The sequence below is a fragment of the Leptopilina boulardi genome, unplaced genomic scaffold, assembly GCF_019393585.1.
Source record: "Leptopilina boulardi isolate dan_hultmark-lab unplaced genomic scaffold, ZJU_Lbou_2.1 LbouV2_364, whole genome shotgun sequence".
Lineage (NCBI taxonomy): Eukaryota > Metazoa > Arthropoda > Insecta > Hymenoptera > Figitidae > Leptopilina > Leptopilina boulardi.
This window is the reverse complement of record NW_026137934.1, coordinates 374,582-390,834: the sequence shown is the minus strand read 5'-3', so window position 1 is coordinate 390,834 and position 16,253 is coordinate 374,582. Positions and strand designations below refer to the sequence as shown.

Here is a 16,253-nt window from a genome sequence, read left to right as displayed (position 1 = left end):
TTAAGTATCTCCCGAACGCTGAGCTTACTACCATCATGTTCTTCAGTAATTGTTTCCATTTTACCCAATTTTCGTTCCGAATTGGATTTCGCTGACATTTGATCGCTATTGTATAAATCTTGAATGAGTCCTTCCAATCGTAATTCTTCCATCGACGGTTGTCGCGAACGATCAGACGATGAATCCCCATTAATGTGATCTGCGATTGTTTCCAAATTCATTATATATAAGCAAAAACTGTTTTTTTTTTACGAGAGATATCCGAAATTCAATCAGCTTGAACTTTTTCTTGAAAAATTATTTTCAGTATTTTAAAATTTACTTTTAAATTTTCTATTAAATTTTGTTGTAATTCCATTTTCATTCATGTAATTGAAATTCCCACATGAAAATAGCTTATGTAAAATTAAAAATAACAAGAAATTGTGAGTATATAATCAAATTTAGATGGAATTGCCATGGAAAAATGTTTAAAATGTAAAAACTATGATCTTCCAATTCAAGAAGGTATTTCCGGATCACCATAATAATAATAATAATAATGACTTTTTTTTAATGACTACTTGATACACGTAAATAAGATTTTATAATTCTCGTCTTACGTAAAGGACTTTCTACAAAACATATTTAATTGGAAAATATTCGAAATGCGTGGAATTTAAGGTAGTTAACTTGATCATTCGCAAAAAGTTAATACTAGAAATTGAAGAGATTATTTAAAGAATGTTTTCTCTATTTATCGTTTTCTATTTTTTTTATCAATAATTTTTATTTTTATTAGAAAAATAATTTTAAAAAATTATAAAAAAAAATATTGAAACAAAGAACTGTTATTTTAAATTCTCCTAAATTTTGCAGTGTCGTAAACTACCTTCATGTCTAAATTAAGACTTCAATGTCTTGCTGAGAGAGAATTTAAATATTTACAAGAGAAAAAATCGACATTACTGAGCATAAATAACACTATTAAGTATCAAGCTGATCGAATTAGATATAAATCAAGGCACACCTTTAGCATTATTATTCCATGATCTGTTACCCTGTTGTTGTGAAATAACAGAATTTTTGGTATTTCTCAGCTGGCAACCTTGTTCAATTCGAAGCTGTTCAATTGTCGTCGGTTGATGATGATTTGACTCATCAAAATCCTTATGATTATTTGATTTTTGATCCAATTTTGAAATGTCAATTCTCGGTATATTTTCGTATTCATATTTTTGTGCCAAATAATCCTTCTTATTGTCCTTTGATTTTAATGATGAATCATCACTGCCAACACCGAAAATTCTCATATTTGATGACGTATCAGTCTTTGAATTTTTACGTATATTTTTATTTACATCAAGTTTATTCACCTCCGTGGTGGTGGAAGAAGCTTTCTCCTCGAGGCCTTTTAATTTCCATTCGTCCTTTGCAAAAAATTTAATAAATCCATTACTATGTAATCCTTGTTCGCATAAAATTCGATTTTTATATTTCTTCAATCTTGAGCCACGTTCAAAATTGGAAACTTTTTCCAAAAATGCACCCGAATCGTCAGTGTGTCCATATTCATCACTACTTGATTCTGATTCGGATGATTTCACAAGAAGACTGTCAGGCGAATTTGTTTTACGTTCGTCATCAGAAAAGTTTTTGTAATCAAATTTCGTGAAATGACTTCGTCTTTGTTGACCCAATTTTTCTTTGTCATAATAGTTATTACTCTTGCAATCATTTGGCGGTCGATAAAATTGATCGGGTGTCGATTTACGACGATCATTTTTCTCTTGATTATGATGATGATGATGGTGATGATGATGATGATTCAAATCATTTTTACGAATTTCATTGAGTTCCAATTTTCGTAAAAATTCCGATCTTTTTACAATTCGTTGAACGTTTGTTGGATTTGTTTCAACTTTTCGTAATTCATTTTCCGAGGATTCGGAAAAATCGGTAAATTGACTGAGAATTTCTGGACGATGTTTCTGACGTCGTCGCAAAGTTGTTGGTAATTCAGCCCAATTATGTGTCAGCCTTCGGGAAAAAATTCCCTCAGTATCCGATACTTCACGTTCCATCATATTTTTTTTCAATGTTTTCCAAATACGCGAACAATCACTTCACTTGAAATAATCTCGAAAAGTCCATTCTCATACACTGCGAAAAATTTTCAAAATTTTTATTAAAATCGTTCATTTACAACTCACATGCTAAGCTCGATTAAAATGCAATATTTTTTCTAAATACATTTAAAAAAAATGTTTTTTAATAATCAATTTAGGAAAAAAAAATTTATATTTAAAAATTTTCAATAAAAATGAAGAAAAATTAATTCCGAAGGAAGTTTACGGCGAGAGGAAATGTCTGAGAAAATTAAAAGGAAAGAAAACACTGTTTACAAGAGAAATTAGAAATCGTACTTTCGGAACATCCACCGGAAGAGAATGGTGGATAGATATTAATTTGTCTCGAATGACTCTGTATTCTCTCATGTTGATATAAAAGACTATGAGCAAAAGAATTCACGTGACCTCACAAGAAATGGTGTATAAAACACACCATGTGCGCACGAATCGAGTGACGATGCATTTTATCAAAAGTCGATTTGTCCCAGAATCACGTTTCGAATTGCCTTCAAAAGAAAATAAATGTTAAATCAAAAATTTCAATTGGAACCCGTTAACCAATACCTCTTAAGAAATCAGTTAGCTAATTTACAAACGAAACCCAATTCACACGTCCAGTTATGATTTTTCGATTTTAAGCTTCGATGCGTACAACTTCTTTACACCGGAACAGAGCAATTTTTATTTCACAGATTTCTCCACGAATCTCAACGATAAATAATTTGTCCGTGAGAAGAAAAAAAAATGCCAACTTATATAATTAACAAATTCTCATGATAATGTAAAATTACTATTTACAATTTTTAACGATTTATAATTTATCGATTTTTTTTTCTGTGCGGAGATTAAAAATAGAAAAATAAGATGACAAGTGTGTTACAATTATTCTTTATACGATAATGTCTTTGTCAAATGAAAGAAATATGTAACAGCTGTTTAAGAATTAAGAGAGCTAAAAAAGGATATAGCCTTCGAGAGTTAAAAGATATTTACACGTTTCACATATTTGCCTAAAATGGCGAAATCGAGTCAAACTGGATCTTAAACTTGACAACTCACGGAAGGAAAATCCCTTCCTAATCTCTTCATCGTTTATCCCTTTTTTCCCCTCGTTTTCTCGTTTCTTCTTCCTGTCTCTCTTTCGTCGTCACGCCGTGAGAAATCGTAGAGGGACTCTCTCGTGAGATCCGGTACCGCGAACAATATGCACTTTTAATTATAATGATCTCGTGCTAACAAACTCTTTTGCGCCACCGAACGGGAAAGGTGTACAAGCTCGCCTGGAACGCACACACGACCATAACAAGTTACACCAGGAAACCGTTTACACCCCAAAATTGCAAAATTTATTGTCACATTCAAAAACGTGAATTATGTTGGAAAATTTTTTAGAAAAATATATTCAAGATGACAATTTCAAGAGGAAACTCAATATTTGAGCAAATTTGGAAAAAAGAATTCGAATAAAATTAAAAACATGGAGAATGGGAAAAATGAAAATTTTCGCAAAATTTCAAACCTAATTGTCAAAATGATTTTCTTTTAATTCTAATTTTTATAAGATTAAACAAAAAATCCTGACACATTAAATGAAATAAAAAGAAAACCAAACAGCAAAATATCGAGAAATATTTCAAGGTTTGATATTTGTTTTTGTATTTTAGTTTTTCTTTTTCTTTTCAATGACGAAGTATGCGAAGACTCGTAAACTCGGTCTGTTGCGTGTTTGACGAGATCAAAAGGGGAGACCTTATGTAAAAGCTGTTTGCAGTTAGGTGTCTGGTGAGCTTCATTTTTTTTTCTTTTTTTTTATCAACATTCAAAGAGACAATACAAAGAAAAAAATAATTGATTTCGTCATGAAACAACAGATAAAATCTCCCACACAATTATACGAGTACTATATATTATAATATTTGGTAAAAGAAGAGAAATTTCATTCCTTTATAACGGTCAACCTCAAAAATTCAAGACGAAAAATTAAAGAAGTAAATAAATTTCCAAAATAACGTTAGAATTAAATTTCATAATTAACAACTTTAAAAAAATAGAACTAATCCACAAAAGATTTATTATATATAATATGTGTATATATTGGAATTCAATCCTTTCGAAATCCATTCAATATTCAATTTTAATACAACAGCTTCTCGAGTTTGTATCAGAGTCAGATTCCAGAATGACACTATCTCTTACACCGTGAGTATATGAAAGTCAATCCGATCAAGTAATCGTGCAGTTCTCGAGGCTAGGACAAGAGGTACGCAATTTCTTACGCAATTGAAAGGAGAGAATCGCATTCCCTTAATCTCTTCCTGAGTGAAAAAAAAATCACTTCATGTACATTCCGCAAGCAAGTGCCGAGAATAAACACAAAAGCCTTCATTGATTTTCATTTTTCTAAAATTTTGCTTTTTGAATAAAAACCAAAAAGATTTGAAAATTTTCACATTGCTCGAAAATGACGAAAGATTTATTTGAAAACAAAATTTAATTTTACCATTTTTTAATCGAAAAATTTAATTATATATGTTCTTTAATAACAATATTAATTAATATATATATATATATATATATATATATATATATATATATAATTAAAAACAAATTAATTTTAAAAAATACAAATTTAATTAGTCAATTATATATTTTTTCTCAAAATTATTTTTTTTTCCTAAATCAAAAAATTTTCCAGAGAAAACTAAACTCAAATGCCACTAAGTTTTGAACTTTGTAGAAAGTTCGGAATCAACAAAGATCTTGAATACAATCAGAAAAATTTAATAGATAATTTTTTAAATTGTTTTTAATTTTCTAAAAGATAAAGTAGGTAAATTTTTATTAATATTCCCTTTCTTACAAAAAAAAAAAAAAAATCATTATAAAATAAATTTTCTCATTTATGTGAAAAATTTATTACACTTAAAATATTATCAGAAAAAAAACGTGACAAACGTTCAAGTAAAAACAAAATTGAAAAATAATTTAAAAAAAGTATCTACATTAAAATTATACTACTTTCGTAATATTTTTTTAAAATAAAAACATTAAAACATAAAACATGAACGAATAATTCTAAATAATAAATGAATTAAGTAAGAAAAATTTATATAAATTAAAAAAAAATTTCTATTAAAAAAAATGTAAAAAAAGTACTTAATAAAAATGTCAATTAAAATTTAAGAATGAAAATGAATAAATAAAATTTTAAACTAAGAATGACAATCGAGCTTGGCAAGTGTGCTTTAAAAGTCGAATTAAAAAAAAAATAATGTCCACTTAATTCACCATTAATTTTAAAACTTAAAGCACTAGTAATCCTGTTTTTGAATAGACACGAGCAAACGTTAGTCTATACGCTACAACGACAGTCGACGAACTGGTGTTCGCTTCCGATAGGTAGTTAGTACGAACACGAAGGTAAACCTGGGGAGTTTGGTAGAAGGTAGTGTAGAGCCTTCGGAAAGATATCTGGGTCGTACCCCACCACCAATAATCTTAAGGCATATCTTATATGCGGGAAAATCGAAGAAAAAGTATAATCATCTTGAAACTTCAATGACTATATTAACACCTACATGTAAATTTATTGTGTCAATAAAATGTATATCTCAATAGACAAGATGATTCTCGTATTTTCTTATCATTATCAAGAGACATTTCAAACTGTCCTAATATAAATTTCTCCTACATGCCAATGGACCACCCAAAGATAAAAACTAGATACAACTATATAAAAATTTTCATAAATATTCTCAAATATTAATCCTCAAAAATTAATCTTTAAATTCAGAAATATTATCTTCAAATTTGAATACTTTCTCATTTTATTTTTCTTATGATAGTTGGATTGACTTTTTATTTAAAACTTCATCAATATTTTTTTGGAATTAAGATAATTTCTCTACAAAACAAAAATATTATGAGAATGAAAAAAAAACAGTTTTTCCATCAAAACTAATTGCCTGTGGAAATTTAACAAGGCTGTATTTATTTCTTCTCTTCTAAAAACCACAAAAAAAAAGTTACAGACAAGTTTTGGAAAGTGAAAAAGAAATACTAAAGAAAGGTCGCCGGCATAATTTCCCTTTGGAAATAGTCCAAAGAACAAATAATAGAAGCGTGCTCTTGGAAATTACTGTGTCCTCTTACTCCACATAATAATAACATTTATTATGCAAAAGGTAATTACAGTAATTTTTCGGGCTCTTGACGATTACGAACCACACAAACCGGTATTTCTCCAAGTCGACAATATATATAGTACTGATGAGAAAAATCTCAGAATTAGTTTTTCATTATCATCAACGTATTACAGAGAAAAAAAAATTAATAGAACAAAAAAAATTCGTTTGAATCAGAAAAAAGTGAAGAAAACTACATAGATGAGAAAAGTGAGAAACAAAAATAGTGTTCAAGGTGAAGACAAACGGAAAAACAAAGGACAATTGAATCCGCAGGAAAAAGATATTCACTGCCAACAATATGCGCGAGACTCTCGCGTCAACGATAATGACAGCGAAATAGAAATTAACACCGGATAAGGGAGGTCTGTCCAGACACACACATGGGAGAAATGCCGGAAATGACAGTTCATGTGTTGGAAGAGAATTTTTCTTTTCACGCGCGCAAGATGAATTTAAAAGTTTTTTGCAAAAAAAAAAAAAAAATGCTATCTGCAAATGGAATGATGAACTCAGGTAAAATACTGCGAGTAATTTGCCACTTCACATTCTGACCTCTTGACACCGACGAATCTCGACGGACAATCGTTCTCCTATCCAAAGAGAGTGACTTGAAGTTCGTGTGATTTCTAAATATCCTTCAGGCTCCATGGATTTGAGAAAAAGTGCGAGGGGCATAGAAATGGAGAGGTCGTCGGGTCTCTCATATATAAATACATACACACACATATGAGAAAACGTGGGAATCTTCCTTAATTCTCAATTTCGTATGTGTTTTGAATTCTTTGAATATTCATGCGGAATTTGATGAAACGCACAGGCGGAATTATCTGTCTCCCTTGTGTACATTTTTTTGAGTTGATTCATATCAGTGATGTGACACTTCCGGCAATGAAAGGGTCTCACAAACTACTGTTTCTTGCATGTTTGAAAATTCACTTTCCTCTTATCCCTTGAAATTCGCCCAAAATCTAAAATCAATTTAGAATATTAGGAAATCGAAAAAAAAATTGAAAAAAATTAATTAACCTGAATTTCCTAATCAAAAAAATCGAATCTATGTAAATTTTCTAAAAAACCATATTCCAAACGAGAAACATGTATATATTAGATAAATATTTCTGACCCGTTTTAATCGTGTTTCGTAACTTGTGTCGCTTTCTCAAAAATTAGCAAAAATCTTTTTTTTCTTTTAATACAAATTGGCGCAGTTTAAATTCAAATTGACTTTCGGGGCCTGTCGTTTGGATTATTGATGAGATGTAATTGATACAAAAAATGAGTTTCATCTCGCTGAGAAGGGAAGACCCACAAATTGCTTTTACCAATATAAAGTGCAACGACGGTGTCTTCTCTCTGTCAGTTTAATAAATTCTCTCGGTCGACTTTCGCCTTAATTATCTACTTGAAAAAAAGTGAAACAAATTTGACCCAAAAAGAATTCGAAATTGTACCGCGAATTTCTCACATATAATATATATGTATTATAAATATTTTAAACTATGTTAATTTTTAATCGTTTTTTTTTGAATTTTTTTACAGTTTACGAATTTCTTCAATATATAAACAATCAGTAAAAATTAATTGTGTATCATGTTCGAGAAAACTTAGATCAATTTATTTATTATCTACTATAATGTTAACGTTAATTTGATCTCTCATTAGCCAACTATAAGTGTGTATAATTGCATAATATTAGTTCCGTTTCCATGTTTTCAAGTGTATATAAAAGACTATATATATACCATACATAAAATTACAATTTCAAATGTAATTAATTTATCGAAAGAAAGTAACCTAATGGAATATCATTTGCAGTTTCCTTTATAAATAATATAGAGATTTAAAAAAAATAAACTGTCCTCTTTCTCATTATTTGTTTATAATAGCCATTGAATTCTTTCTAAAGTTTTACGAAAATTTTTTTTTAAAAATATTTACGAATATAATAATAGAAATTATTATTTTAACTTTTTATTTAAAATTTTCTTTTAAAATAAATTCAGGGTAATTAGATTTTTTTTAGAAAGATAATTTGTAATAAGCGAAGAGAAAAAAAAGAGTAAATATTGACACAACAATTTGTCGGGTATTTTTTTTTTATCTTTTTTGAAATTCGAAAATAAACAGCGATAAAACGATCAATAGCTATAATTTACGTGAATGAGCCGAAGAAGCCTCCTTTGCAGAAAAAAAAAGAAAAGTTTGTTCTGAAGTGTTTTTGGAGAATAGATTGTATACACCTTTTTGTATAGTCTGTGGGGTTCCTCTTGAAATTCTAAAATGAGGTAAAAGATCCTTTGACGAGTACCGAAAAAAAATTGATTTTCACCATAGGATTCACTTTTAGGAATGAGAAGAGGAGGAGGGTTTTTGAAAGGGCGAATATATATGTAGTGCGTTAACGGCTCCCTTTTCGGCTGAACATAATCGCTCGTTTCCGTCGCCGGCAGGTGCACTAACCTGCAGGTAGTATATATACGTACTCGTATTTCCAAGGTTTATTCTCTCTCGCACGAATATTAAAAAACAGTTCACTCTTTGGACATTACATATATAAACGATATCAGGCTTCGTTCCTCTCGGTACAAGAATCAATTTCCGGTATATGAGTATGACTGGAGAAATACTTTCTCGCAATTTTTTTATAGCAACAAAATTTATTTTTATTTTATTTCATTTTTTCTTGATTTGTGGGAGACGACAAATATTTTTCTCTCTATTTTTTTTTTTTTTTTTTTTTTTTTTGACGTAAAGGAAGTATATACGGTTAATACTTTGCAAAAAGGGACATCGAACGAAATCTTTTCAGGCTTTAATTTACCGATGCCCATAGACGGTTTTCTCTGCAAGTAACTAGTAAGACCGGTAATCGATCCTAGAAAACTCTCGCCGGGCGGGCACCCAGGGAACAGTTTTTTTTTTCATTTCATTTCTTTTTTTTCTAAGGCAGCGAATCTAGTTCCCTTTTCCAGTGAAATGGACAGGTGCACGTTTTGTACTTTCTGCTCGTTCCACAAGATCGTTGACATTCGACGGCGTTGCGAAAAGAATATAACTGCGCGTATAACGTTTTGCTCTCTTTAAAAGTATATATATGTGGAATTATGTTCTCTGTCTATGACTCAATTATATATATATATAGAATGTCAGCAGCTGTATAATTTTTCGGAAACTCATTTTTTTTTTTGAAAAAAAGAAAAACGGATGTGAATTTTTATAATTTTTTTGTTTTTATTTTTGTTCCGCGAGAAACTTGAGAAACTCTGCTATGTTTCAAGTTTCACTTTTGCCACGTTCAATTTCTTTTTCTATTTGTAAAAGTCAATATAGCTTATTGTGTATTTTGTGAAATAATAACTTAAAGAAAAGTGAAATTCTTATGGGGGATCTGATTTAATAAATCATTGACAAGAGAAAGAGAAAAAAAAAACTTGTCTTACTTGCAGCAATAAATTATTAATTGAATTTTAAAAAAGATTTACACCTGATATCAATTTCTTGACTGACAGCAATCGTTCATGAAATCTATTTCTATATATACCTATACATGTAATTGGAAATCAAATTCGTGAAAGTGTCTTGTGATTAAATCACTTTACTTAAGGTGTTAGAATTATTTATACAATAGATAAGGAGGCTTCTTCGAAAACAGAAAATTTTCAAATGAAAAAAAAGAAAACAAAAAAATAAATTCAATAAATTATTTTTGAATTTTAAATAATTCGCTTTTTTACAACAAAAAAAAAATCAAATTCTTCAGTTAAAAATAAGGAAAAAAATTCCGCATCAGAAATACTTGAATTGAGTCCAAAAAAAGAAATGAGAGAAAAAAGATGATAAAACATGAGCCAAATGTTGAATAGAAAAAATGGGAGTTAAATTTGCAATTTAAATAACTTCCGGTCTATGGGTAAATGTCTGACTGATTGTAAGAAGAAAGAGTGCACTTGAAAACATGAGTTACTTGAACTGAGAACCCGTCGAAGGAAATCTAAGATAGCGAACAGCGATGCGAATTAGCAGCACTTATGGCATTAAGAATTGCAACATACAAAAGCAGAGAGAGAGAGAAGGAGAGAGAAAAATAACGTTAGGAAATCACGATTCCAAGCAATGTTTCTAGAACTTCAACGGCTATTAAAAATAATAGGTGTGTTATACACACGAGATATTAAAATGATAATAAGTAAATTTTTCATTTATTTTATAATAAGAATTGAAATCAATTGTATAATCATTCCAATTTGGAAATGTCGATTTCAAGGCTTCAATTTCTAATTAAACAAATATTTCTCATGTTATATAAGAAATGAGAAAATTATATAAAATAAAAATAATTGTTGTTGATTAATTAAATGGAAATTATTTGAATAAAAAAATTTTTTTTAAACAATTTTAATCTAGTCGGCAATGACTTTGGACAAAAATTGATCGTCACATATAAAATTTGTTAATTATTTTCTGTCAACGTATAAGAAAAATATTTTTGCATCCCGTTACTTTCATGAAAATCAGTGATCGATCAAAAATGTGGGATGTACACTTGCAATTAAATAAAATGGGACAAAATAATATATAAAATGAAAGTTATAATAGATATGAAGTGTATATATTTTCAAAGTAGAAACTCATCGAGAATTTTTGTCCAATTTTCCTTTGCACCTACTTCTATAATTTCTACTTTAAAGTTTAGCAACGTCACGTGAATAGTAAATTTTTTGTCTAAAACATCATTGAGAAGGATGAACCTTTCATGCGCTATTCTCTAATTCACTTGGCTCTATGTGAGATTTTCACGTACTGTTGTAAATATATTCCACGTGTATTTGTGTATATATACACATATTCCATTTATTGCTCATGGTTTGCATCGTCGTATAATAAAGTATACATTACTAGAAATCCGATCTCTCTCACTCTCCTTGCACGACACATACACATTGGTTGCAGGTTTCTCCCTTCTGTAAAAATTAGCCGACGTTCCGGAGGCATAATTATCGTTCAGCATAAGGTGTGCGATCAAGGTCATCAGGGTCAAAGGAAAAGGCGCGCGCTTTTACCATGAATGCGTGCGTATATAGTCGAAGAATCAAATTATTCACTTTGATTGTATATGAGCTTTTCCTTTTTTTTTTTTTTGCGAAAAATTGCAATACCTTGCCTTAAGCAACGAGTGCTACTTCATTGATTACTTCCTATATTATCGAGAAAGGAATTTTATTATTATAATATTTCCTTTTTTTTTCCTTTGACAATAATTAACCGGAGAACTCGAGTTATTTTTTGCTGGATTGACATAAAGAGACTAGAATTTAAACAAAAATTGTAATATCTGAAGAATTCTCGGGAGAAAATAAATACAAGCATTATATATACTAATACGGAAATTATTGACCTAAATAATCAGGTCTGTTTCCTTTGAAAACAGTTAAAGTATCTAATTAAGGAGCTTTGATGCTCGGAAGTTTGAAAATCCGGATATAAAAATATTTTTTCGTACATAAATTTTCCGATTTTTTAGAATTGGAATCACCTAAAATTAAAAATAAAATTTTTTAATTTAATATAAAAACAACAAGAATTAATTCAATACCTTAGGAATTGATTTAAAAAAAAGTCATCAAATAAAAATTTTCTTTCTCGTTATCGAGCGTAATGATGAATCTAATTGAGCCTTCGGGAGATATTGCTAACAACTCATATATATATAGGAATGTTGCGAGAGATGAATCTCTAAAGAACGGAAATAGCACTAATATTATACAAAAGACGATGGTTGGAAGCACCTTGCAACGATCGATGATCTATTCTAGGTTTCAGGAACGATTCGTCCAAGCGATTAATTTTCAACGCTCGACCAATTAGCGATAATCGGTATGTTGCCGAGATTCATAACGGCGTGACTTCTAACGTAATAAGGAATAACGCCCGTCTGTAAATTTCCAGTCAGTGATCATATGTGCTGGCCAACGGCTTCTTTATTTCTTCTTCATCTAATGTTCTTTTTATTCAACTTCCTTTCAGACCATCCCCCTTTTTCTTTAGATATATATATAAATTCATACTCGCGAGTTCTAGATAAAAAAAAATTATCCACAAAAAATCACAACCTCCAATTATTTGAATTTTTTTTTTTATCGAAAGCATAAAAATTTTACTCCATGAAAGTTTTAGTTTTAACCGCGTTTCTCGGAAGTTAAAATTATATATATATATACTCGTAACATTGTAATTGACATTTGAAAGCACCGAAAACCACACTGGAATTTAAAGAACGTTAATAAATAAACACATTCCACAAAAGTACGTAACTTTGTTTTTTTTAAATGTAGTTTCGCAGAGTCGATGGTTAAAAGTTAATGACCTGATAATCGTACAAATTTAATAATTTATTATTTTATTTTCTATTGTTCCTAATATTGTTTTTTTCAAATTTCCATTCAATTTTTTATAACTTAGTCAAAAACAAAAAAAATCAGAATTAAATTTTTTAAAAAATGTTTTGTTTTACAAAATTTCCTTCAATTTCTAAAAAACGATTCTAGAATTTGAAAGTAAACATCCGTCTCTTTGCATTGAATGCGTGTCGAGAAACGCTTCATTGTTGATTGGAGAAAAGGCACTCTGAGGTCGACCGCACCCACAATTTTTACCTCGCAAAACACAGGACGTACTCGTTAACGCATTATTACCATCTTGCGTAATAAAACTTTTTTTTAATAAAAATTCTATCAGACAGAAAACCTTGAATATTGTAAGCGAGACACACACACATACGAAAGAGAGAAATAAGTTCATCGAAAATAAAATTGCGACTTTGTCATTGTAGATAAATGACGTAAGTGATCAATCGGAATGTCATCCTCATTACCTCAACGATCATTATCATATTTGAAAAAAAATCTACGTATTACAATAATTAGTTTGTACTCACCAGCCGGATGTATCTTCCAATCATATCTGCGAGTTGTGGTGCACGATTCGTGTGAAGAGGAAGACGCACTCCAGAAGAAACTTGCAGCATACAAATTCCAGCCCTTGTTGTACCCACAGAGACAATGTCCTCCAATGGCAATGTTTCCAAAATCGTCAAATTTCCGTTCGAATTCCTTTTTATCAATCGCAGTCCATGATGAGAAACCGCTACATGCTGAACTTCTGGATGCTGAGGTCCAATCTATATTTTAAATTCGATATCCATGAATAGAAATACATTTTTAAAAAACAAATTGTAAAAAAATATAATTTTTAAAAATTCAAATTTTAATGGAACTATTTTAAATATTACCGATACGGGGAAAATTCTAGCGAAGTAAAGAGGCCATTGTTTGGCTAAATCGACAATATTCTTTTTAATCGTAATCTTGTGTTGAGTGCTTTGAAGATTATCCAGAGTAACTCCATAATTATCCAATAGTTTGAGCATATTTTGTCTGTCTTCTTTTGAGATTCTAATATTCGATGTGGCCAATACATCGTAAGCAACTTGACAAAATACCAAATGCAATGCGAGTGGCGTTGTTAAACTCTCATTGGGAGCAAAAACTTCCTTCTTAACACGAAGTGTCCACGTGACTCTATTATAAGTAAAATGTGCCTGCGATGTTTGTGGATATAATTTTGTATCCAATATTTCTTGAACTTTTTCAATTTCCTGTTTATCAGCTGGTGGCAAAACGGGTTTTAAAAATTCTGGCCATTCTTCAATTTCAATTCGTTCCATTTTATCAGTTCGATGTGTCGATGCAATACTCGAACGTCTATCAATATCATTATCCAATTTTTTGAAACTCTGTCGTGTGACTGTGAATGATTCACGTGTATTTGGCACAACACCAAAATCACGTGGCGATGGCATTCCAAAACTGTCTCTTGATTTTGGTGAAACGTCCCTTGTCATACCAAAAGGATCACGTTTAGCATTATTGTTTTCGAAAATTTCCCTCGCATATTTCGCTTCGGAGAATATGTCAGAATTCATATCTCTACGCGAATCAAAATCAGAATTTCGATCACGTACCGAACTAGCCATATCAGTGCTGTCCTTGCCAAAATAATCTTTTGATTTTGAATCCTGCATTCTTGAATCGTTGCGGAATTCATGATTCTCGCGTAAATGTTGTTGAGATGCAAAAATATCACGGCTTTGACTAAACATGTCACGTTGATTTTTTGCAAAATGATCGAAAGTATCAGAATCGGGCGAACTTCGAAACATGTCTCGATTCTTTGGCTCAACGGGTGCTGGTGGCGATTTTGGTTGAGGCACTCCTGATTGACTGAAGCATTACAAAAAAAGAAATTCAGTTTTTTTTTGTACAGAAAAGAATAAGTTTCGAAGCTTTTTATTTCAGGTGTAATTTCCAAAGGGTTCATTTCGTGAAATTTTTATGTCGATAAATAGAAGCAAGTAGTTGTGGAATTTAAAACATACCTGTTGCTGTAGACACTTCCACCCCTTGGACTGGGAGGTTCCGGAGGCGTAATTGGCGGAGGTGGAGGAATCGGTCTCTCCATCCTTTCAATTTGAGTTTTTACAACTTGCGCCTGTGTCATCATGTCTGTTGTTCCCTTTGAAGTTACACTTTGCGTGTCGTCAGCAGTCGAGGCATAATCGTCCCATCGACCACCTAAAAAAAAATTTGTAAAAATCAAACCGAAAATATCCACAAAAATGTTTAAACATATTTTTAGCCAAGTTTTAAATTATTCTTGATTATAAAAAAAAAGAATTTAAAAATAGTATCGTAGAAATCTTATTCTTGGTTGGAAAAAAATAAAATAGTAATTTACATATATAAAGAAGAAAATACCTAATTGTTGCTCAAGAAGAAGTTTCCTGTTGTCTTCTAGCCTCTTAACCTTGCCATCTTCTCTCGGCAAAGCAGGCTTTTCCGTTGTTTTTGTCGATCTCACACTGTGATTAGCAGTTACCATCTCAAGCCTCTGTCTCATTTCTGAACTTAACTTCAATTTTCCTATGCTACCAGGCGAAGGTCTTTGTGCTCCTATTTCAAATCCAGATCTGAAAATATGGAAAATTTGAAAAACAAATTAATTTATTCTTTAAAAAGAAACAGATTTAATCTATTTTTTAAAAATATATTTTCATATCACTAACTTTGATTTCTTCTTTTTCTTGTCAGTTTCTTCTTTATAGCCGTTTTCGTGTCGTTTAATAACGGCAGTTGACGAATGAACAACAATTGTTCTCTCTTCATTACTTGAAATATTTTCAATCTCAAATTCCTCCCATTCAACACCACCTTCGGTCATTGGTTCCCCGTCTTGATATTCTTGATAATGAGGAGTGATTTTTCTTTGCTGTTGTTGTTGACGCATTTTAAATTCAATAAAACTGTCTTGATTTTGACCTTCATTTGAATCACTCAACGGAGGCCATCTTTAATAATTACAAAAAAAGAAATTTAATTATCAATTAAAAATTTTAATTATAGAAAATTTCCAAAGAAAATTTATAAATTTACCTCCATTTTCCAATGCGAACAGTTTTTGCTCGTCCATAGGGATCCAAGAAAGGTCTCGATTCTGATGGATCGTGCGATTCTAAAGGTGGTGGCATCGGTGGTGGTGGAGGAACACCTTTATTGAAAACAAGACCATTATCAACACTACTCTTTCTATTTTTCAATTCACTGAGAACATTTGTAAAATTATTTTGAACATTTCCTTTATGGGAACCAGTTCTCTTTAAATCAGGCGTCGAATTCATTGTTTTTCTATCGACACTAATTTTTCTTGGTCCATATTCAACACTTGTTTTTCTCATATCTGAATTTTTCTTCGGTGGACTTTGAGATCGATGAACTTGTGCTTTTACCATCACAGTTTCTTGCCGTTGACTTATTGGCGTTGAATGCGATGGCATTGGGCGTTTTTCTGGTGACCAAAGATCTGCTTCATTTGATTCCTACAAAAAGAGAATTTTAAATTA

At 30.7% G+C, this 16,253-nt stretch overlaps 1 protein-coding gene across 1 annotated transcript in view; it reads right to left on the bottom strand.

Annotated features, from left to right (window-relative positions):
* LOC127286898 (unconventional myosin-XV) overlaps nucleotides 1-16,253 on the bottom strand; it is a 58,688-nt gene that overhangs the window by 9,295 nt on the left and 33,140 nt on the right. Inside the window, exons 21-26 of the mRNA XM_051313522.1 lie at nucleotides 15,787-16,229; nucleotides 15,420-15,701; nucleotides 15,112-15,323; nucleotides 14,733-14,928; nucleotides 13,587-14,577; nucleotides 13,233-13,475 (exon numbers count right to left, since the gene is read on the bottom strand). Coding sequence (XP_051169479.1) covers nucleotides 13,233-13,475; nucleotides 13,587-14,577; nucleotides 14,733-14,928; nucleotides 15,112-15,323; nucleotides 15,420-15,701; nucleotides 15,787-16,229 — 2,367 coding nt within the window. The remainder of the gene's footprint in view (nucleotides 1-13,232; nucleotides 13,476-13,586; nucleotides 14,578-14,732; nucleotides 14,929-15,111; nucleotides 15,324-15,419; nucleotides 15,702-15,786; nucleotides 16,230-16,253) is intronic.